The sequence below is a fragment of the Hyla sarda genome, chromosome 4 (genome assembly GCF_029499605.1).
Source record: "Hyla sarda isolate aHylSar1 chromosome 4, aHylSar1.hap1, whole genome shotgun sequence".
Classification (NCBI taxonomy): Eukaryota; Metazoa; Chordata; class Amphibia; order Anura; family Hylidae; genus Hyla; species Hyla sarda.
The window spans coordinates 308,577,942-308,603,667 of NC_079192.1; the positions used below are offsets into that span (position 1 = coordinate 308,577,942).

The 25,726-nt window shown below is 41.7% G+C and overlaps 1 protein-coding gene across 1 annotated transcript in view; it reads left to right on the top strand.

Annotated features, from left to right (window-relative positions):
• The window catches only part of UBTD2 (ubiquitin domain containing 2), a 109,404-nt gene that overhangs the window by 57,642 nt on the left and 26,036 nt on the right, over positions 1–25,726 (top strand). The window contains exon 2 of the mRNA XM_056574822.1: positions 7,052–7,288. Coding sequence (XP_056430797.1) covers positions 7,052–7,288 — 237 coding nt within the window. The remainder of the gene's footprint in view (positions 1–7,051; positions 7,289–25,726) is intronic.

Here is a 25,726-nt window from a genome sequence, read left to right on the forward strand (position 1 = left end):
ATTTTATTTTTTTTTAAGGTTTGCCCGAGCCGAAAAATGTTGGGAAACACTGGTCTACAGTGTTTGACTGACATACTAGATAAAGAGGGCAAAAGCTGGACTTACCTGGGCTCTTGCAGTGTTGGCGAACTAGGCCTATTTAGCCATGGGCTTATTTACACCCCTGTTTTGCTGCTGACAGGTCTGTTGAAATATGCTACTGTGATGAGATGGAAGCCTTGATTTACTTTGTCGGTAAAGACTGAGCCTCTCATCTTTTTCTTTCTCTTCTCTTTCTTTTGCTTTCTTTTCTTTCCCTCTTCTTTCTTCGGATTCCGTTCAGAAATTTCCCTTTCCGCAAAGGAGTAGACATGTTCCCGGTATTAGCCGAGAATTCTCTTTGCAGTCCCTCTGTGACTGATGTCAGCGGATCTGCAGCTTGAAATACGCTTTGGATGCGCCCTTTGTGACCCTGCCCTTAACCTGTTACAGGTATGCATTTACGTCCTGGTACTTAAGGACCAAGGGCGTCCTGGTCCCAGTACAGCAGTTTGAAGCAGCTCACAAGCTGAGCGCACTTCATACCCGGGGGGGGGGGGGGGGGGGGTACCGACTGCTGTCAGCAGCCAGAACCCACGGTTAATGCTGAACATCGCCGGTCAGGTCAATGCCATCTAAATGCAGGATCTAATGTTGCCGTTAGCTCAATGGAATTGATAGGGATATCTGTGGTGAAATCTCTGGTCCTGATCAGCTGAGTGGACGGGAGGGCCCTTACCTGCCTCCTCTCCGCTTATCCGGTCTCTGAAACTCCAGCAAGTGAATTAATCCCTTCCCTTATAAACATTTGAATCACCCCTTTTTCCCATTTTTTTAATGTAAAATAGTGTAATTAAAAATTAAACATAAACATATGTGGTACCGCCACATGCGTAAGTGTCTGAACTATTAAAATATAATTAGGGATGTCCCGATACTGGTATCGGTATCGGGGCCGATACTAGCCATTTGCATGGTATTGGGGACTCTTTTAATGTCCCCGATACCCGCTGCCGCTCTGCTGCCCCGTTCTCCCGTCCTCCAGTCCGTATCATGTCGTCCTATGGAGGAGCATGTGACACACACGTCACTCCGCCTCCTCCCCTGCGCCCAGCGTAACACTACGGAGGAAGCAGAGTGACGTATATGTCACATGCTCCTCCATAGGACGACATGATACGGACCGGAGGACGGGAGAACGGGGCAGTGGAGCGGCAGCACCAGACAGAGGACAGCCGCAGGTGAGCTGCCTGTAAGGAGGGGTCTGCTACTAATGTCTAAAGGGGGGGGGGGGGGCCCTGCTGCTGTCTAAACGGGGGGGGGGGCCCTGCTGCTGTCTAAACGGGGGGGGGGAGGCCTGCTGCTGTCTAAACGGGGGGGGGGGCCCTGCTGCTGTCTAAACGGGGGGGGCCCTGCTACTATCTAAACAGGGGGGCCCTGCTGCTGTCTAAAGGGGCGGGGGCCCTGCTGCTGTTTAAATTGGGGCCCACTGTCTAAAGGGAGGCTGTGGTCTACAGGGGGGCTGCTGCTTATGTCTACAAGGGGGTGGGCCTGCAGTATACAGGGGGGGGGGGGGTTGCTGTCCACAGGGGGCTGCAACTAATGACTGCCGGGGTGCTGCTGCTATTGTCTGCAAGGGGATACTACCTACTTGAATTTATATGTAGATGATGCAGGTGACCCGGTTTCTACCGCTGCTCACCATGTGAACATCGGTCTCGCCACCAATGCAAATTCCCTGTTCTGTCCAAAGGAGAAGAGAGAAATCTTGGCTCATACTACAGCAGCCGCCTCCATTACACACAAGGACCCTACATACCCTACGATGACCCTACGGGACATCCCTAAATATAATGTTAATTAAATTGTACAGTCGATGGCGTGCACATAAAAAAAAAACTGGCCAAAATTGAGCATTTTTGGTCACTTCCTATTCCATAAAAAAATGAAAAAAGTCCCATCAAAACAACAAAGGAAAAGTACAGATCACATCACTAAAAAAATTAGCCCTTATCTCACCTTATGCGGAAAAATAGGTTATAGGGGTCAGAAGAGGACAATTTTCAGAATACTAATTTTGGTGTATGTAGGTAGTTGATTTATTTTTTTTAAACAGTAAAATGTATTCTGTAGGTCCATACGATAACAAGGATACCCAATTTATATAGGTTTTAATTTATTTTACTATTTAAAAAAAAAAACTGTGGACCGATTATCGTATGGACCTACAGAATAAAGATAAGGGGTAATTTTTACCAAAAAAGTGCACTACGTAGAAACTGAAGCCCCCAAAATTTATTTCACCACACAAATTTTGGTTTTTGGTTTCGCAACAGATTGTTTTATGAAATAAGTGACGTCATTACAAAGTGCAATTGGTGATGCAAAAAAAAAAGCCCTAAGGCTGTTTCCACTTGGGTATTTTTTGTGCTTTTTTCCCCCCAAAAAACTCCAAAACTGCCCCATGGTGTTTTTTTGGGTGAAAAAAGGCTGCGACAGATGTTAGCTGCAAGTCAATGGAAAAACACTAAATGCCATATCCACTTTGCGATTTTCAGTTTGGCGTTTTTTTCAATCCTTTTTGCCATTTTTAAGCTCCTGGGCAGTTTTTCAAAACCACAGCATGTTGAGCCTATGACATTTTTTTTTTCTCCTGAAATCGTGGCGTTTTTCTCCATAGAAGTCTGTGTGAGTAAAAAAACGCCAAGAAAAACACCATGTGTGTTTTAAACCCCTTAACAACAATTGACGTAAATTTACATCATTGTATGGTGGTACTTGAAGCATCATGATGTACAGGACTGGTGCCCGCATCATACACGGCATGTCCTGGCTGCTGTCAGCAACCAGGGACCTGCTGGTAATGGAAGACCTCAGCGATGTCCGCATTAACCCCTCCAGATGCCGTGATCAATACAAAGCATGGCAGTGCGGTACTTTAAAATGGATGATCGGATGGCCCACAGCAAAATTCTCTTCTGGAATTCCAACTGGCCCATTCAGATCCTGGTGTACCTCTGGGAAATGTAGGGCGAAGCAGTTTCTGTGGTAATGGCTGGTTTTCTACCACGTAGTGGGTGGACATGTGTGATCACTTGCCTCTTGGTAAATGAAGAATGCTTGTGGGGGTCTGACCCCTGTGTGTCGACCCCAATCCATGTATAGTGAGAACTGGGCGCAATTCTGGAGATCTCATGGGATCCCAGCAGTCAGAGCCCCCACAATCAAGACACTTATCCCCTATACTGTGGATAGTTGACAAGTTGTCAAACGCTGGGCTACCCCTTTAACTTGGTGACTATTATGAACAATTTACCTTGATTTAGTTTGTGGTACAAATCTGGTACCTTTTGCTTTGTGAATCTCTGAAGTGAGAAAGCATCTCCAGTGCTTGTGAGATTTCTGAGCCTTGAGAGACGTCCACTCTAACCTCCCATTTTTAAACACAAAAATTGTAAGTATAGAAAGCTACCGTATATACTCGAGTATAAGCCGAGTTTTTCAGCACGATTTTTCGTGCTGAAAACACCCCCCTCTGCTTATACTCGAGTGAACTCCCCCACCCGCAGTGGTCTTCAACCTGCGGACTTCCAGAGGTTTCAAAACTACATCTCCCAGCAAGCCCGGGCAACCATCGGCTGTCCGGGCTTGCTGGGAGTTGTAGTTTTGAAACCTCCGGAGGTCCGCAGGTTGAAGACCACTGCGGCCTTCAACATCATCCAGCCCCCTCTCACCCCCTTTAGTTCTGAGTACTCACCTCCGCTCGGCGCTGGTCCGGTCCTGCAGGGCTGTCCGGTGAGGAGGTCGTCCGGTGGGATAGTGGTTCCGGGCTGCTATCTTCACCGGGGAGGCCTCTTCTAAGCGCTTCGGGCCCGGCCTCAGAATAGTCACATTGCCGTGACAACGACGCAGAGGTGCGTTCATTGCCAACGTACTTCTGCGTCATTGTCAAGGCAACGCCTCTATTCCGGGCCGGAAGCGCGGAGAAGAGGCGCCCCCGGTGAAGATAGCAGCCCGGACCACCTCCTCACCGGACCACCTCCTCACCGGACAGCCCTGCAGGACCGGACCAGCGCCGAGCGGAGGTGAGTACTCAGAACTAAAGGGGGTGAGAGGGGGCTGGATGATGTTGAAGGGCGCAGTGGTCTTCAACCTGCGGACCTCCGGAGGTTTCAAAACTACAACTCCCAGCAAGCCTGGACAGCCGATGGCTGCCCGGGCTTGCTGGGAGTTGTAGTTTTGAAACCTCTGGAGGTCCGCAGGTTGAAGACCACTGAGGGCGAATGATGAGAAGAGGATGATGAAGGGGGGGGGGGTGTGGGGGATGATGAAGGGGGGTGGGGATGATGAAGGGGGGGGTGTGGGATGATTACAAGGGGATGATGAAGGGGGGATGTGTGGGATGATGAAGGGGGGATGTGCGGGATGATAAGGGGATGATGAAGGGGGGATGTGTGGGATGATGACAAGGGGATGATGAAGGGGGGATGTGTGGGATGATAAGGGGATGATGAAGGGGGGATGTGTGGGATGATGACAAGGGGATGATGATGAGGATGTTAATGACGGGTCTGGATGATGACAGGGGGGGATGAGGTATTTCCCACCCTAGGCTTATACTCGAGTCAATAACTTTTCCTGGGATTTTGGGTTGAAATTAGGGGTCTCGGCTTATACTCGGGTCGGCTTATACTCGAGTATATACGGTACTTCTTATATTACAGTGGTTGTGGGGAATATCGTAGATGGCAGTCTCCATAATTGGCCAAAAATCTGGCTCCGTTTGAGGTGCAGTTATTATGAACAAGCATTTAATAAAGAATCACATGTGGACTGCACATTGCAACTATAATAGGAGGCCACCCAGGACTTTGGGGTTTTTAAATATCTATTTTCTCATTGCCCCCCCTACAGTCAGCTATGTGGCAGAAACCTAGAAACTCTCTTAATATAATAAAATGGAAGAATTTTCACTATTATCATAGAGAACTGGGAAGAGTCAGTTTCGTATAAGTTGTGAGGTAACATGTTGGCAGTTTATAAATGAGGAAGCAATGGCCTCATAGATACTTCAGAAGCTCTGTTGACCTCAATTGTGAACCAGGAGTGGAACAAACACTCTGTTCACACAATGTAGTCTTATAGAAAGGCATCTTTCTGTATGTACAAACAAACTCCGGCCGTTCTCCCTCAAATGTGTAAACTGATTTACTTTACATGTGACCGAGCATGCAAATGCCGTACAGTCACATCATTGTCTGCATTAATCTATAGCAGTGAAGGAAACTGGCACTTATTCATTTTTTTCAGCAATTAAAACAGTTGGCCTAAGCACAAATACAGAAAATAAATAAAACTGGCGATGCTTCAGTGTCGCTAGTACCCAGCTGGATTTCTTTCATCAGTGCCAGCATGAAGACTTTGCATAAGGCTTGGTTAGCAAGAGTTCCTTCCTCTGAAACCTCTTTACCCTGCCATCCTTCAGTCTTTAATGTAGCTAGCAATTATGAGAGCTGCTGCTTTCAGCACATCTAGCTGCGCTTTACATTTTATGGTACTTGCATTTCACCTGTTCCTTCCTGAAACAAAATGGAGAGCATGCCCACTATTATAACAAGCTAGAAAGATATTTTTCTACACGACTTTTTAGATATGTATGCACCGTATGTAGTCGAGACAGTATCGGGCTATACCTTATTTATTTTATGTGTAATTCATTGCATTTAGCATCTTTTGTGCTATACGTGTTTCTGCCTTACTGGCATCTAGCAGAAGCGATGGCAGATTCCCTTGTCGGTCTGTTGGCTGCCTGCATGTTCACCTAATTCCAGCCAGGGCATTGTAGTCATGACATCACTCCCATGTGGCATGATGACTTTGCCAAGCACCGTATTTTTCGCCATATAAGACGCTCCGGCATATAAGACACATCCAATTTTAAAGGAGGAAAATCTAGAAAAAAAAGATTCTGAACCAAATACAATGTAAAGTACAGGACAGTGATCTTCAACCTGCGGACCTACAGATGTTGCAGAACTACAACTCCCAGCATGCCCGGACAGCCGTTGGCTGTCCGGGCATGCCAGGAGTTGTAGTGTTGCAACATCTGGAGGCCCGTAGGTTGAAGACCACTGGTATAGGAGGTAATGCTCACGTGTCCCCGCCGCTCCGGACCAGTCACCGCTCGTCACCGCTGCCCTGGATGTCGCCCTACATCGCTGTCGCCGTGTCCCCGTTGCTCCGGAACGTCTCTGCTACCCGGAATCCTAGCTATCCGTCGCTGTCATCACGCCGCTACGCACGCCGCTCCTATTGGATGACGGGACGGAGTGCGCGACGACGTGATGACAACGAAGGAGAGCGCCGGCCATGCAGGGGATTCCGGCACGGAGCAGTCATTCGCCGATCGGACACAAAGGAGGCAGGTAAGGTCCCTCCCGGTGTCCTTTAAGCTGTTCGGGATTTCACCGCGGAGGTCCCGAACAGCCTGACTGAGCAGCCGGGTTAGTTTCACTTTTGCTTCAGACTCGGCGGTCAGCTCTGATCGCCACGTCTGAAGGGTTAATACAGGGCATCACCGCGATCGGTGATGTCCTGTATTAGCCGCGGGTCCCGGCTGTTGATGGCCGCAAGGACCACCGCGATATGACAGGGTTTTAATGTGTATTTGCCGTATAAGAAGCACCAACTCTTCCCCACACTTTTGGGGAAGAAAAAGTGCGTCTTATATGGCGAAAAATACGATATATACTGTGTGTGCTGCTTGGAATGATCTGAAGGCAACCCTGATTGAGAGAAAGAAGGGTGGCATGTCCAATGGAGCACTATGTTTGGCATTGTCAGGTGGTACTGCATGTCTGCCATGGCTAAAAGCAGAAGTGCTGAGTCTACGAGCGTGTTATTGAACTTAGAGCCCATGTAATGCAAGATGCTGGGCAGTCTTCAGGCTTGTTTTATTGTGTGGGTAATCTGTGCTATGTCTCTTTGCATACATTTCAGTGTATATTTACGGTTTTCAACCTTTTATATTTAGTGGCCTTAGGACGTAATCAACCCTTGAAAAAGGACAAACCCAAGTGGAAAAGTGACTACCCTATGACAGATGGACAGTTACGTAGTAAACGGGATGAATTTTGGGACACTGCACCTGCTTTTGAAGGACGGAAAGAAATTTGGGATGCTCTAAAAGCCGCAGCACATGCTTTCGAGAGTAATGATCATGAACTGGCCCAAGCAATCATTGATGGTGCAAGTATAACATTACCGCATGGTAAGAGGTGTTTTTTTATTTTTTTTTTTGTGTACAGTTGGTAAACAGTGGCTCTTTTATGTTTGCTTTTTGTTGATTTTTGAATATAGTGATATGTTTTAGATTTTGAATACCAATAACCATAAAATAAGGTTTTCTGTGTAATCTAGGAGGCTTATTTCCTTTTTCCTAGGAGAATGTTTTGTTTCACAAGTAATTGCCCAACCCAAATGTAGATCTGTACACAACCCGCTTTTTCTCATACTTTGCTGCTTATCCATTCAGTTCTTCCGGCAGACTATATAGTATTGAGGGCATACTCAGCGTAGATCAATCCTATCTACCGGATCTACTTTTTAAAGCTCACCGTAGTTTACTTTTAAGGTATGGCCACACTGAAGAAAATCGTTGCTGATTTGGGGACAAATATGCACCACAATGTAAAGGTAAAAAAATCTAATTCTTTCACATCTGCAGTTGCCTCTTTTGCTGTGGACACAGAGCACAAGGAAAACTTGAAGCACTTGTGTATTTTATTTTCTCAAGGATGTTAATAGGGAAAATTTGCAATAAATTTGAAACAGATGCCAAACAACAATTGATTTAAAGGGAGTCTTCCACCGGTTTGGCCGAAATTAAATCACTGATATATCTGCATAGTGGAAGTTATTGTGTAGTGACCATTGTTGTCCGGGACAATATTTTTTATTTAGTCAAGAAATACATAAAAGCACATAAGAATCTGCATACATAATGATGCTGTATTAATCAGGCGCTGCACACTTCAGGTAGGTGGATGGTTTTATCCCTCGGTATCACACTACGGAGCGCTGCTCTCTCCTTTCTTTCCTAGCCACTTTGAATGCTTTATAGCTTGGAGGCTATATAGACTAAAAGCCACTAGTAAGGATTACAAACTGATCACTAAACAAATGACAAAAAGTAATCTAGAAAATGTTATATTCAATTCAATAAACAAGAATAAAGAGCGAAGGCGCCCTGGTGTTACCAAAAGGAGGGGGACTCCACACATATTATTGTGCTAATACTACTTCATGAGGAATCATGTTGTGGGATGTTCTTGAGGAGTATGCTTTAGGGTACATTCACACATACTGCATCCACTGTGAATTTGATGCTGCTGATTTGATGCTGCAGATTTGATACTGCAAATTCCTGCTATTTAAATTGACTAAATCAACAGCATCAAATATGCCGCAGATAAAGTATTTGTGTGAATGTACCCCCTAAACTGGGTCTTATATCTAATGAACTTGGATATAATGCCGGCCAGCCAGAAATAAAACAAGGGGAAAATGTAACCCAAGGGTAAATAGGGCTTCTCATCAGGATTCCAGGAATACCTTTTTTCCATTTCAAAGTTGCAATTTTGTGGTGTATTTTTTTTACATTTACGTAATTTACTGTATTGGGTACATAATGTTATATTTTAATAGTTCGTACAATTACGCACGCAGCGATACGAAATATGTTTATTTTTATTATGTTTACATGTTTTTATATAGGAAAAGGGGGTGATTTGAAATTTTAACATGGAAGGGGTTAATGTGTCTTAAACTTTTATTTAAAACTTCTTTTTTTTCTTTGCACCTTATTAGACTTTTAGGAGGAATCATTAGATTCCTCATACAGATCAATAGAGTTCTATTGAACGCCATTGATCTGTGTGCTCTGCGATCCATTGATAGAGCCTGGCTGGACTAGGCTCTATCAGTGACAGAGCCACGGACACCAGGGAAGCAAGGTAAGCTCTCCGGCTACCTCTATAGTGAATCACTAGTCGGCCAGGGAGCATTCACATGTCCCTTTAGACACCGCTGTCAGCTTTGACAGTTGTGATCTAAAGGGTTAATAGCCAGCCGTGGCGATCGCCACATACTGGCTATTAGCGGTGGCCCCCGGCTACAGAGAACAGCTGGGGGCTGCAGAATATGGAGTGGGCAGGAGTCGGGAGCCCGATTTATACAGACTGCTGAGAGCCGCCGTGCTTGTCAGGTCCGGCGGTGCTTGCACGAAGCAGGGCTAAGGGCCAGAAAAATTCCCCTTTCCGGCACCCGGAACTGTGTGTCCCGGGTGTCAGGCGATAGGAATTCCACATCCCTGTGTGTATATATGCCTGGAGCCCTGATGAGAAGCCCTGTCTAGCTATGGGCTTATTTTAGCTCCTCTTTAGCTAGTCCTCTTTAAATTATACTTATATTACTTATGCATTGCTCTATAGTAGAACATAAATTCTAAGAAATGCAAGACATTTGCTTTTCTTTTAGTGGAGAGTTAAATTTATGCAAAGTAATTGAAGTGAAAGCACTGTCATATTGGGGTTGCTTAACATGCATTTGTTTGGAAATACAGGAAGATTATACTTGCACATCACATTTGTGCTCAACAATTACTCTGCTAAGCCCTATACACAGTAAAAATAACAGTTGAATTTACACTTTAAAATGAGTGAGGCATGAACTTGACCATTTCCCTACATTGGACTGAGAAACTTGTGACGTTATAAATTATGCTTAAAAAAAAATGCTTATACACATTGAATCTGGTAGGAAGTTTATTGTTTTGGAGGAAATTGTTTCTGTCACAAAAATTGGCCGAGGTTATATGATTCTCTTGCAGAACCTCTCTTATTAGAGTGAGTTACAGCTTGTTTGGTGTTAACAGATAGGACCCAAATAAATTGCCTTCTGTACAATGGATTTCTGATTATTGGAGAGCCAATTTATTTAGCCTGCAAGTTTTATGAGCCGACTTTAAATAGCACAGGTTGCAAATACAATAGCAACACATTGATGATGAATGTAGTGGTTACAGTGCTGGGCAATGGTTTCCCAGAATGTGCAGCTTTATATACAACCATATTTTGTAGTATTAGTCTATTTGCGAAATACCTACATTTTCTCGATGTAATTTTCTACTGTCATACAAGTGCTTTTAATGAAGAAGTTTCCATCTGAAGGAACAACGTTTCAGCTGACACCAGGAAGAAATGTGTGGTATTGACACCCATTTATTTATTTTTTAATCCCCAAAACCTTATTTATTGCACCAAATGTTTTATACAGTTCCCTGTGAAATATGATTTAAAGAGATTGCTAGGATATTATTCTGGTTCTCGCCCATTTAGAGACTAATGGGGCCACAGTGCTTTTTTAGGGCTGTGGCCACTGTACTGTTTGTCACTGCACAGCTGTGGACCCATTCCCCTTTAACCCCTTAGGGTCACAGCCTATTTTGGAGTACAATTTTTCATTTTTGAGCTTTTCCTACTTGCCTTATAAGAGGCATAACTTTTAAATTTTTGCCTACAGAACCAATATAAGGGCTTGTTTTTTGTGTCACCAGTTGTACTTTGTAATGACATGATGTTTTACTATAAATTGTATGGCAGAACCAAAAGAAAATCTTATTTGTAGGGGGAAATTTTAAAAGAAAAGAGAACCAAAATGTTGCATGTTTTTTTTTTGAGGGGGTTGCTTTAATGCAGTTCACTTAAAAATTGTCTCTTTTTATTTTGTAGGTTAAAAGGATAGCCACTTTATATATTTAAATCATTGTACTAAATAAAAAAATAATTTAAAAAGAAAAGTCAAACTTTACAATACAAGCCGATTCTAGGACCAGATTGGAAAAAACGCTGTCTCCATAGACTCCAATGCATTTCCGAGCGCATTCCACCAAAAGAATGGACATATTATTTTGGTGAAGGTTGGGTTTTAAAATTTCTGCGGCAGTATGTCTGCCCAGGACAGGAAATTCTATAGTGTGAATTGTGCAGCAGAATCCCCTTTTTAAGGCAATGAGGCTGCTTCACTGTATTTTCCACCCTAACAATAAACAAAAAAAAATCTGAACAATGGTGTCTATATTCTTTAAATGGGCACTCTCATTAAAGGAATTTTTGCTACTGCATTCCTTACGGTAAATAAAAATAATCTTTCTAACTCCTTAACTACGAAGGACGTGTATTTACGTCCTGCGCTGGCTCCCGCGATATGCTGTGGGGTCACGCGGTGACCCTGCGTCATATCGCGGCGGTCCCGGCGGCCATCAACGGCTGGGACCCGCGGCTAATACAGGAAATCACCGATTGCGGTGATGCCCTGTATTAACCCTTCAGATGCGGCGATCAAAGCTGACCGCCGCATCTGAAGTGAAAGGGAAACTATCCCGGCTGCTCAGTCGGGCTGTTCGGGACCGCCGCGGTGAAATCGCGGCGTCCCAAACAGTTTACAGGACACCGGCAGGGACCCTACCTGCCTCCTCGGTGTCCGATCGGCGAATGACTGCTCCGTGCCTGAGATCCAAGCAGGAGCAGTCAAGTGCCGATAACACTGATCACAGGCGTGTTAATACATGCCAGTGATCTGTGTAAAAGATCAGTGTAGGTAATGTTATAGGTCCCTATGGGAGCTATAACATTGAAAAGAAAAAGTAAAAAAAAAAGTGTTAAAGATTTAACCGCTTCCCTAATAAAATTTTTAATCACCCCCCTTTTCCCATAAAAAAAGTGTAAATAAACGTGGTATCGCCGCGTGCGTAAATGTCCGAACTATAAAAATATATCGTTAATTAAACCGCAGAGTCAATGGCATACACGTAAAAGAAAAAAATTCCAAAGTCCAAAAAAGCGTATTTTTGGTCACTTTTTATACCATAAAAAAAATGAATAAAAAGTGATCAAAAAATCCGATCAAAACAAAAATGGTACAGATAAAAACTTCAGATCACGGCACAAAAAATGAGCCATCATACCATACGTGGAAAAATAAAAAATGTATAGGGGTCAGAAGAGGACATTTTTAAACGTATACATTTTCCTGCATGTAGTTATGAGTACGACAAAATTAAACCTATATAAGTAGGGTACCATTTTAACCGTATGGACCTACAGAATAATAAGGTGTCATTTTTACCGATATATGCACTGCATAGAAATGAAAGCCCCCAAAAGTTACAAAATGGCGTTTTTTTCTTTGATTTTGTCGCACAATGATTTTTTTCCGTTTCGCCATGGATTTTTGGGTAAAATGACTAATTATATATATATATATATATATATATATATATATATATATATATATATATGTATATATATATGTGTGTATATATGTATATATATATGTGTGTATATATATATATATATATATATATGTGTATATATATATATATATATATATATATATTGTCTGAGTCCTTAAGGCCAAAATGGGCTGAGTCCTTAAGGGGTTAAGTAAATGACCCCTCGTTGGAATCTTGGAAAATTTTTATATTATATATTATTATTATATTTATATATATATATATATATATATATATATATATATATACACATATATATATATATATATATATGTGTATATATATGTGTATATATATATATATATATATATATATATATATATATATATATATATATATATATATATATATATATATAGAAATATAATAATAATATATAATATAAAAATTTTCCAAGATTCCAACGAGGGGTCATTTACTTAACCCCTTAAGGACTCAGCCCATTTTGGCCTTAAGGACTCAGACAATTAAATTTTTACGTTTTCATTTTTTCCTCCTCGCCTTCTAAAAATCATAACTCTTTTTTTATATTTTCATCCACAGACTAGTATGAGGGCTTGTTTTTTGCGCGACCAGTTGTCCTTTGTAATGACATCACTCATTATATCATAAAATGTATGGCGCAACCAAAAAACACTATTTTTGTGGGGAAATTAAAACGAAAAACGCAATTTTGCTAATTTTGGAAGGTTTCGTTTTCACGCTGTACAATTTATGGTAAAAATGACGTGTGTTCTTTATTCTGAGGGTCAATACGATTAAAATGATACCCATTATTAGATACTTTTCTATTGTTGCGCTTAAAAAAAATCACAAACTTTTTAACCAAATTAGTACGTTTATAATCCCTTTATTTTGATGACCTCTAACTTTTTTTATTTTACCGTATAAGCGGCGGTGTGGGGGCTCATTTTTAGCGCCATGATCTGTACTTTTTTTTTTATACCACATTTGCATATAAAAAACTTTTAATACATTTTTTTATAATTTTTTTTAAATAAAATGTATTAAAAAAGTAGCAATTTTGGACTTTTTTTTTTTTCGTTCACCGTACGGGATCATTAACATTTTATTTTAATAGTTCGGACATTTACGCACGCGGCGATACCAAATATGTCTATAAAATTTATTTTTTATGCTTTTTGGGGGTAAAATAGGAAAAAACGGACGTTTTACTTTTTTATTGGGGGAGGGGATTTTTCCCTTTTTTTTTACTTTTACATTTTTTTACATTTTTTTTACACTTAAATAGTCCCCATAGGGGACTATTCATAGCAATACCATGATTGCTAATACTGATCTGTTCTATGTATAGGACATAGAACAGATCAGTATTATCGGTCATCTCCTGCTCTGGTCTGCTCGATCACAGACCAGAGCAGGAGACGCTGGGAGCCGGACGGAGGAAGGAGAGGGGACCTCCGTGCGGCGTTATGAATGATCGGATCCCCGCAGCAGCGCTGCGGGCGATCCGATCATTCATTTAAATCGCGAACTGCCGCAGATGCCGGGATCTGTATTGATCCCGGCACCTGAGGGGTTAATGGCGGACGCCCGCGAGATCCCTGGCTGCGATCAGCAGCCGGGATCAGCCGTGCATGACACGGGCATCGCTCCGATGCCCGCGGTTATGCTTAGGACGTAAATGTACGTCCTGGTGCGTTAAGTACCACCTCACCAGGACGTACATTTACGTCCTGCGTCCTTAAGGGGTTAAGGAGTTAAAGGTGTACTCCGGTGAAAAACTTTTTTTTTTTTTTTTTAAATCAATTGGTGCCAGAAAGTTAAACATATTTGTAAATTACTTCTATTAAAAAATCTTAATCCTTCCTGTACTTATTAGCTGCTGAATACTACAGCGGAAATTATTTTCTTTTTGAAACACAGAGCTGTCTGCTGACATCACGAGCACAGCGCTCTCTGCTGACATCTCTGTCCATTTTAGGAACTGTCCAGAACAGCATATGTTTGCTATGAGCATTTCCTTTTACTCTGCTGACATCTCTGTCCATTTTGGGAACTGTCCAGAGAGCACTGTGCTCATGATGTCAGCAGACAGCTCTGTGTTTCAAACGGAAAAGAATTTCCACTGTAGTATTCAGCAACTAATAAGTACAGGAAGGATTAAGATTTTATAATAGAAGTAATTTACAAATCTAATATACAAGGAGAAGGTGAAAAAGTCGGCAGACTCACCAAGGCTTCTTTTTTCAGGGTTGCTTCTTTATTAAATACTCACATACAAAAACTTTGTGCGAAGGGGGGAGAGAGGATCACATGGAGGGGGGTATTCACTGTCTGGCGACAGAATCTGTTTCACTCGGTAGTCGAGCTTCCTCTGGCCATGATTGTTAGGAACACTGTGCTGCTTCTTATACAGGTGGGTAACCAGGTTCAATCACTTAGAACCTCCCATTTGTCTTGACGTAAGACTTCAAGGCGTTGGCTTTATATCCAGCCCTATAACGCCTTTACTATGTCAACGTCATAAGAATCCAGCGTATAATAACATAAATAGAGGGGATGGGGAAAAAAGTGCATTAAAAACTAAATACATTAAAAACAAGGTGCATAATCTATCTTATCATTAAGGCCTATGGGGCCTGTTGCTGATGTACGAATTATCCAGTGAGTTTCTCGCTGCAACAGTAAGCGATCTGTGTCTATCCCTGGTCTGGGTTTAACTCTCTCAATGCCGGAGAAAGTTAATACTTCAGGCTTCCCTTCGTGAACTTCCACCATATGGGATATAAAACGAGGAGCTCCTTTTAGTGTGCGAAGCGAATACATATGTTCCCTTATTCTCGCACAGAGCTGACGGATCGTTTTTCCAATATAGTGGTAGCCACAGGGGCAGAACATAACATAGACCACATATTTTGTTCGACAAGTTATTAGATCTGTGACAGTGTGTGTTATGGATCCCATGCGCATCGTTTTCAACTCAGCATTATATTTACAAAAATTACATGTTCTACAAGCGTAATTCCCCTTTGGTGTCAATTGTTCTAGCCACTGTGTTTCTTTTTTAGGAGGCATCTTTCTACTTTTTTGCAGTATATCTCCTAACGATTTATTCTTTCTATATGAGATAAGCGGTTTCCGACTAGCTACTTCTTTCAGATCTGGGTCTCCTTCTATTATATGCCAGTTTCGTCTGACTGCCTGTTCTATGACTTGATTAAGTGGTGAATTTTGAAAAGTGAATGCAAAGCGTTTATTAGTGGGTACTGATTCTTTTTCTTTTTTGGTGCTCAGGAGGGTATTTCTCTGGCACTTATCTGCTCGTTTGCGACCTTCTTTTATTAGGGTCCTCGGATAGGACCGTTCCAACAGGCGTTTTTCTAGATCATCTGCCTGTTCCCCATAAATCTCATCCGATATGCTGAGTTGAAAACGATGCGCATGGGATCCATAACACACACTGTCACAGATCTAATAACTTGTCGAACAAAATATGTGGTCTATGTTATGTTCTGCCCCTGTGGCTACCACTATATTGGAAAAACGATCCGTCAGCTCTGTGCGAGAATAAGGGAACATATGTATTCGCTTTGCACACTAAAAGGAGCTCCTCGTTTTATATCCCATATGGTGGAAGTTCACGAAGGGAAGCCTGAAGTATTAACTTTCTCCGGCATTGAGAGAGTTAAACCCAGACCAGGGATAGACACAGATCGCTTACTGTTGCAGCGAGAAACTCACTGGATAATTCGTACATCAGCAACAGGCCCCATAGGCCTTTATGATAAGATAGATTATGCACCTTGTTTTTAATGTATTTAGTTTTTAATGCACTTTTTTCCCCATCCCCTCTATTTATGTTATTATACGCAGGATTCTTATGACGTTGACATAGTAAAGGCGTTATAGGGCTGGATATAAAGCCAACGCCTTGAAGTCTTACGTCAAGACAAATGGGAGGTTCTAAGTGATTGAACCTGGTTACCCACCTGTATAAGAAGCAGCACAGTGTTCCTAACAATCATGGCCAGAGGAAGCTCGACTACCGAGTGAAACAGATTCTGTCGCCAGACAGTGAATACCCCCCTCCATGTGATCCTCTCTCCCCCCTTCGCACAAAGTTTTTGTATGTGAGTATTTAATAAAGAAGCAACCCTGAAAAAAGAAGCCTTGGTGAGTCTGCCGACTTTTTCACCTTCTCCTTGTATATTGTATTTGACTCGTCTCACAAGTCAGAGCACTACCTTAGCTTCGGGGACTACTCCTATTCATCCTAGATCCAGGTCCTGTTCGGTGGTCAGCAGCAGTGCCGGACATTGATATCTCTGTTTTCTGCCTGTAATTTACAAATCTGTTTAACTTTCTGGCTCCAGTTGATTTAAAGAAAAAAAAAGTTTTTCACAGGAGTACCCCTTTAAATATGTCCAGTAGGACCTGAGATATGTCCCCCAGAAGATCCTCTGCTAAATTCTGTGAATCGCATGCAGGAGGCGGGGCTTTTCACACTCAATTTACATATTCATTGTCTGTGACTCCACATCCTAGTGAAGTCACAGACTCTGAATATGTAAATTGAGCGGGCGAAGCCCTGCCTCCTGTGCAATTAACTGAGTTTAGCAGAGGATCTTCTGGGGGACATATCTCAGGAAATCCTGTACAGACCAGGCTTTGCTCACAGAGTTTGGTTTTTAAACTGTATCCTTGTAGGCAGGAACTTTTAACCTGGAGTTAGAACCCAAGCAATTTCTTCTGCAACATTTTAGGCTAGGTTCACACTGCTATTTTAAACAGTTCCTGGATCCTTTTGCATTGCTCTATGGCAGTGTTTCCCAACCCAGTCCTCAAGGTACACCAACAGTCCAGGATTTGAATTTTTCCCTGTTCTATTCCAATGGAGTAACTGAAAAAACCCGGAATGTTGGTGTGCCTTGAGGACTGGGTTGGGAAACACTGCTCTATGGCACCTCCCACAAACTCCTTTGACTTGAATGTACTCCCTTGAGTTTCCCTCATTGGGTCTGGCATTTTATGGAGGAATCTAGCCTAACTCAAAGTAGATTGCCCACTCTATATTGAATTTAACAAACTGGGGTATGACCAGGGCTGGATGTGTTTTACATTTAAATAATGTTTTCCATTCATTGACAGCAGTTAGAGGTCTGGAGGTTAATAATAAGCAGTCGAAACATTGTACACAGGAAAGTAGCGCACCCTTTACATTATATCAGTATTTTGTCATTAATAAACAAGTGTCTTGTTGTGGCCTTGGCATGTTTGTTTCACTCTGCAATGTAGGAATAACATTTATTAAGCTTTTATTGGTTTCATTTTGTATAGAGCACCGCATGTCGTTCTTCATGCCTTAATATATGGTATTGTAAAATATCATGGTACATATTCCTTTTTAAAATGCATTCTGGTTTTACCTCAAGGAATATCTCTTGTGCGCCTTCTGAAAGAATATGTATGAAGAGACAAATTGGGAGCTGTGTTCTCTTCTTCGTACAGTTATGGTTCTATTTTCCTAAGCAATACTAAAACTACTATTATAAGGTGTTCATTAAAAAAACTAAATCAAGGCTTGTTAAAGTCATTTAGGGTCAACTTCTAAACACTAATGCTGTAAATGTAAAAAAAAAAATCAATACAAGAAGTATATTGAATGTTATATGTATATTTAAATTATTTTCCTATCAATATTTAATATAAACAATCGAATATACTCTAGTAAGCTAGAGCTGTTCTTTATATTTCAGACAAGTCCATGTCCCCATCTTGAAGTGAAATACAGTACATTTCTTTTTAGTAGTCACCAGCCTTGCCTAAACTCAGACACATACCACATACTTAGATAACCTTGAATATGGCCAGTGTACTCATAGCAGGTCATTATTTTGATTTATTTGGTTGCTCACAGTTTGCCAAGCAGGGGTACTGTGAAAAGGCTATAAAATTTTAGTTCTTCATCCTATGAATAGTGGTGTACAGTTGTCTGAATCAGCCCAAGAAGTTACATCTTCAGTGCAAAGATGGAAATTTCCAATAGACTGTAACATTAATGTTTATTCATTCATAACAAGCTAATGGGTTATTGACATTAATGAGGAAGACCCCAAAGGTTGCCACCCTAGACCGTCAACATATTTACTGCACAGTATTCTTAGTAAACTGTTGTGTATCTTATTTTATTAATGTGCAAGGAGGTTCTTTAGCACTAGCAAATGAAAAAATTATGCATACATGAGTTGTTCAGCATATAAAAAAAAAAAAAAAACCTCCCTATAATAGCACCTTTTGGAGAGACCTCCTCCCACTCCACAAAAACAGGAAACTAGTTCTGCATAAAAGGTCAGCCCATGGCCAGTTCAGTTTCCTGTCCCGGGAGCAGGAGGCAGTGGATGCTGCTGATGCCCAGAAAGATTTGTAGAAAGGGAGTATTGTGAGTACGCAGTCAGTTGCTGAGGGGCTTCTCAGGGGGTGTAGTAGGAGTTTCCCATTTTATTTTCAGATTTGCAGCAGGTTGCTCCCTGCCGGCCATTCACCTTTTAAAGTTTCAGAGAATATCAAAGCATGCTATTTAGGTCTGTATTAGCTACACAAGGGAGACTTGGCCCGGAATATAGCAGTTTTCAGTAGGGGTGTGAATCGACAAGAATTTGGCGATACGTATCGCGATACACGTATGACCATACAATATATCGCGATATATCCCGATTCTGTTTACGGAGCGATATATCCCGATTCTGTCTCAAAAACAATGTCCTTTACACTTTTATTAAAACGTTATTTAATTTTTTATACACTTTTTATTAGACTTTTAGGAAGAATTATTAGATTCCTCAGACAGATGAATAGAGTTCTATTGAACTCCATTGATAGAGCCTAGTCAAGCCAGGCTTTATCAATGACAGAGCCACGGGACAGCCAGAAGCAGAGGTAAGCCCTCCGGCTACCTCCGCAGTGGATCGCCCGCAATCGCGCTGCGGGGGGGGGGGGGGAGAGATCTTACCCACCAGGGAGCATTTACAGATCCCTTTAGACGCCGCTGTCAGCTTTGATCGCCGCATGCTGGCTACTAGCGGTGGCCCCGGCTACTGAAAACAGCCGGGGGCTGCAGAGTATGGAGCGGGCAGGAGTCCGGAGCCCGCTCCATACACCCCTCTGAGCACCGCATGCTGGCTATTAGAGGCAGCCCCAGCTACTGAAATCAGCCGGGGGCCGCAGAGTACGGAGCGGGCAGGAGTCGGGAGTCCGCTCTATACACCCAGTGCGCCGCCGCCGCTTATCAGGTCCGGCCCTGTGTGCACGAGCCGGTAAAATTCACCTGCCCAGCGCCCGGAACAGCATGTCCCGGCGTCAGGAGATACAAATTCCACATCCCTAAAATGATCGATTCAAAAATATCGATTCAGTATCGCCAAATGAAAAATCGCGATAGTCGCGCAAATCGATTTTTCTTTTTCTTACATCCCTAGTTTTCAGTCAGATCACAGATCTTTGGGGGGTGGGGGACAGGAAGGTGGACAGGTTCTACTCCCTAAGACTGGGGGATTTTGGGGATTGCCCCATTTCGACAGCCCTGGAAGGAGGATCTTTTGTTATCTGATTCCCATTGTTAGAAAAAGATAAGGGGAGACAGGGCGCCAGTGATCATGGTAGCACCCCTCTGGCCAAGAAGGGTCTGGTTTTCTTGGCTTTGCAAACTATCCATAGCCACACCTTGCGTCCTTTGGAAACTCCGGATCTTCGGAGTAGGAAGAAGGTAACCTTTCATATCTACTTGATAACATGGAAGGCTTTTTGAAGGCTCTCTAACAGGCCAGTGGGTCCTAAACCCCCCGCCTCCCCCCCCCCCCCAAATAAACCCTTGATCCTTGATTTCTTTTCAGTGGGGCTTGAATAAAAAACAACAACTTAGGCCTAGTACTGTGAAGTCCAGAGATTTGCCCTTTAGTACCCTCTGATTTTAAGTTTGCGTATCATCCTTGGATTAAAAGATTTTGTTAATGCAGCAAGTAGACTTAGACCTATTCTCAGGTCTAGACTTCCTCTTTGGGATGTAAACTAGTCTTAATGGCTTTGGCTCAGGCCCCCTTCAAACCTCCATATGACTTGTACGTGAAGCTGATTTCTTATAAGCTGGCATTTCTTCTTGATGTTACAACAGCAAGAAGTGGGAGAGATGGCCTTCTCTATAGAGTAGCCTTACATGTCCGTTTTGGTGGACTGGGTAGTGTTTATCACCAGACTCAGCTTTTCTACCCAAGGTGATTTTATTTTTATTAGCCACAGAAATTATCCTCCCTTCATTTTGCTCTTGTCTAGGTAGATGTCTATTTCACTACCTTCAGACATCTTAGAGCTGGAGTAAGTCTGAGCAACATCTGGTCCAATTTGAGGAGAATTGGAAAGTCCTGCAGGCAGTATATTCTTATTCTGGGGAAAATTACAATAACCACCAATCAGATCACTTTTGTTTATCAGTTGCCTTTAAAAAAATGTAAGAAGCAATCTGATTAGTCTTCCACTATTCATCTGCACAGGTTTTAATGCGCACACCCCCCCCCCCCCCCCTCCCATAGTGTTTTATATTTAAAAACCCTTTTTAACCTAGCACTGTGTGGAAGAATTAACTATATACAGTCATGGCTGTAAATGTTGACACCCCTGAAGTTTTTCTAGAAAATTAGGTATTACTCACAGAAAGGGATTGGAGTAACACATATCTTGCTATACACATGTTTCTTCCCTTTGGGTATTGGAACTAAACCAAAAAGAGGAAAAAAAGCAAATTGCACATAATGTCACACCAAAGCACGTGATGCTCCTTTAAACTCACCTGGGGGCAAGTAACAGGTGTGGGCAATATAAAAATCACACCTGAAAGCAGATAAAAAGAAAAGTCCACTTTGCATTTTGTGTCTGTGTGTGCCACACTAAGCATGGGCAACAGAAAGAGAAGATAACTGTCTGAGGACGTGAGAACCAAAAGTGTGGAAAAATATCAATGTTACAAGTCCAACTCCAGAGATCTAGATTTGCCTTTGTCCACAGTGCGCAACATTATCAAGAAGTATGCAACCCATGGCATTGTAACTAATCTCCCTGGGCGTGTATGGAAGAGAAACATTTATTAAAGGGGTCAACGCAGGATAGCCCGGATGGTGGATAAGCAGCCCCAAACAAATTCCAAAGATTATTCAAGCTGTCCTGCAGGCTCAGGGAGCATCAGTGTCAGTGCGAACTATCTGTTGACATTTAAATGAAATGAAATGCTATGGCAGGAGACCCAGGAGGACCCCACTGCTGTTACAGGGACATAAAAAAGCAAGACTACATTTTGTCAAAACGAACTTGAGTACGCCGAAATCCTTCTGGGAAAACGTCTTGTGGACAGATGAGACCAAGATAGAGCTTTTTGGTAAAGCACATCATTCTACTGTTTACCGAAAACGGAATGAGCTTACAAGGAAAAGAACACCGTACCTACAGTGAAATATGGTGGAGGTTCAATGATGTTTTGGGGTTGTTTTGCTGCCTCTGGCACTGGGTGCCTTGAATGTATGTAAGGCATCATGAAATCTGAGGCGTTTTTCTCCCATAGAAGTCTATGGGAGTAAAAAAAAAACGCCACTCCGCATGTCTGCAATAGACAGGACAATCTCATCAGGTGTCAGGAGTGACACCCGTGGGCGATCTGTCTATTAGTACAGATACTACTGCTCCCATCATGGAACAGTCTGTTCCATGCTGGAAGTAGTAGCACTACCTAAAAAATGTATAAAATAGAAACACACAAACATTTTAAACTTTAATAAAGTGTTTAATAAATAATTTGTTTAATAAACACATTATTAAAATACATTACTAATAAAAATCAAAAAATAAAATAATAAAAAATATATAATTTTACATTTGAATGGCCCCTTTCTACATTTTTGTTGTCAGCTACATTGTTAGGTCCCTGCCTGCCAACATAAATTGGTCCCTGTTTAAAAATGTATTAACCCTTTCCCGCTATATGACGTATGCATACGTCATGAGCGGGCTCCTGCGATAGAACGCGGGGTCACGCGTTGACCCCGCGTCATATCGCGTCGGTCCCGGCGGCTATCAATGGCCGGGGACCACGGCTAATACTGGACATCACCGATCGCGGTGATGCCCGGTATTAACCCTTCAGACGCGGCGATCAAAGTTGATTGCCGCGTCTAAAGTGAAAATAAACTGTGCCTGTTAACTCAGTGGAGCTGTTCGGGACCGCCGCGATGAAATCGCGGTGTCCCGAACAGCTTGCTGAACAGCTGGAGAGTCCCTACCTGCCTCCTTGCTGTCCGATCGCCGAATGACTGCTCCGTGCCTGAGATCCAGGCTGGAGCAGTCGAGCAGCGATAACACTGATCAATGCCCGGCTATTGCCAGGCAGTGATCTGTGTAAAAGATCAGTGTGTGCAGTGTTATAGCCCATTATGGGAGCTATAACATTGCAAAAAATAAAGTGTTAATAAAGATCATTTAACCCCTTCTGTAATAAGTCAGAATCACCCCCTTTTCCCAATAAAAAAATAAGTGTAAATAAAAATAAACAAACATGTGGTATCGCCGCGTGCGTAAATGTCCAAACTATAAAAATATAATAGTTATTAAACCGCACGGTCTATGGCGTACACATAAAAAAAATTCCAAAGTCCAAAATAGTGTATTTTTGGTCACTTTTTATACCATAAAAAAAAGTGAATGAAAAGCGATCAAAAAGTCCGATCAAAACAAAAATGATACCAATAAAAACTTCAGATCACGGCGCAATATGCGGAAAAATAAAAAAAGTTAAAGAGGTCAGAAGAGGACATTTTTAAACGTATACATTTTCCTGCGTGAAGTTATGATTTTTTCCAGAAGTACGACAAAATCAATCCTATATAAGTAGGGTATCATTTTAACCGTATGGACCTGCAGAATAAAGAGAAGGTGGAATTTTTACCAGAAAATGCACTGCATAGAAACGGAAGCCCCCAAAAGTTACAAAATGGCATTTTTTCTTCAGTTTTGTCGCACAATGATTTTTTTTTTTCCGCTTCGCCGTCGATTTTGGGATAAAATGACTGTCACTGCAAAGTAGAATTGGTGGCGCAAAAAATAAGCCATAATATGGATTTTTAGGTACAAAATTGAAAGCGTTATGATTTTTAGAAGGTGATGAGGAAAAAATTAAAATGCAAAAATGGAAAATACCCTGCATCATTAAAGGGTTAAAATTTAGTGATAAAAAAATCGCCTTTTTTTAAGCCTAAAAAACCACAAGACAAAAACCTCAGTGGAATCCAAGCCTAAGTGTATGATTCAATGGTGTCAACTCTTATCTGTGATTTAAAGCTGGGGTCTAGTCTGAAAATATGTTTTTCTAAACATTTAGGGTATGTGACAAGTAAGCAGCAATGGCTGAAGAACTGATATGCAGTCAAAAAGTAAACAGCTGCCCATCGGCTCATTTATAGAGCAAGTCAATATGCTAAGTATTACTGTCTAGGGACACCCACTCTAGTTGTTTTCCCATGCATTTGGCTGTAGTACAGTTTGATGCTTAAAGGAAGAACACTTGAGGACTTGATTCAGCCATTATTGGCACTCAATCTCAGTATCAAGAGGCTGGTGCCAGATTTAAAAGATGCTAAAGTCTCCCAGCAGTAAATCTAATGCACTCTTCTGTTCCCTTCAGATGTCATGGAGCAAGTATGGTGCTGTCATATTCCTTACTATTTTGCAAAGATACTCTGGGTACAAAATAGCTGTTACGTCTTTGATTCTGCATCAACTATGAAAGCATATGAAAGCCTGTACCTTCTCTAGGTCATTTAGGCATTTGTCAAACGTCTCTTTTGACAATGCAGTTCATGTTAATCCACAGTTTGGCAACAGTAGCAATGACAATAAGGCTAAGTTTCTACTAAGCGCTTGGTCCTGCGTTTTTTTTTTGTTTAAAAAAAAAAACGCCAGTGCGATTTCCTGCGTCTGGTGTTTTTTCTGGTGTTTTTTCATTTGTGTGGAAATTGCCATTTTTGCCCCTTTTTTTGTTTTGAAAATTTTTTTTTGGTAGCCAAAATTTGTTGTACAACCTAAAAAATAAAGAATAAAAAGTGAAAAACACACACACACACAGGGACCAGACAAGTGCAGCTGCCGCTGCTTGTATAGCTTATGCCAGAGGATCGCTGCGGTTGTCAGAAGTGACACCCCCTGCGATTTGTCTATTAGTACAAGTACTACTACTCCATCATGGAACAGTCTGTTCCATGCTGGGAGTAGTAGTATTGCCTAAAATATCTATAAAAAAAAACACACACACATTTTATTAAACGCATAATTAAAATACATTACTAATAAGTTTTACAAAATTAATTATAAAAAATATAATAATTTTATAATGGCCCCTTTCTAAAAAAAAATTATATTGCTGGTTAGATTTTGTTCTCAGCCCACCCACATAAATTGATCCCTGTTTAAAAATTCTATAAAAATTTTGTTCCAAAATTTTTTTTTTATTTCGTTAAATGCAATTTTTTTCCATCACTACTGTTTTTTTTATTTATTTTTTTATTTAAATGGTACCCTACGAAATTTAACAAAAACACCCACAAGGTGTTTTTCTTGGCATTTTTTTTCACTCCCATATACTTCAAGACAGCAAGTGGATCTGGCATTTTGCAGTTCACTAATGACTTGCAGCTAACATCTGGCCACAGCTTTTTTTCACAGAAAAACCGCTGTGTGGCAAAATGGGCGTTTTTATCTGCGTTTTTGCATGAAAAACCTCAGTGGAATTCTAGCCTGACAGTGACTAGCATACAACAATGGAGGATGCCGCATCAGAAGTGGATGGGCATCAGCATTCCTTCTAATATAAAGATGTCTTTGGGATGTCAGTAGGCCAGTATTTTGATCTGTATTTTTAACCAAAACCAGTAGTGGAGCGAACACAGAAATAGGTGCATATCTTTTTATTATAATTATTTTCTGTTTTGGTTCCACTCCTTGTTTTGGTTAAAAATACTGAGCAAAACATTGACCAAAATATTGTGTGAACATAGCCTAAAACTGGTTATGGGAAGCATATCTAAAAGAAGGTTGGGATCTCCAATAAGACACACTGCAGTGCAGACATGTAAAGTGTGTGTTCACTTTACAAATGGCTTTTTATGAATAGCTGGTAAAGGAATATATAGATTAGAAGGTCTTGCCAGCAAGGCCCTCACTCCTCCTGTTTGAATATTTTGGCTAGGCTCACACTACTGAATTTCAGACCAGAATTCTGCTTAGGAATTTCCATTGCTGTCAATGGGATTCCACTGCAGAGCTCACACGTTCTTCCACTGAAATTCTGCTGCTAAAGAATGG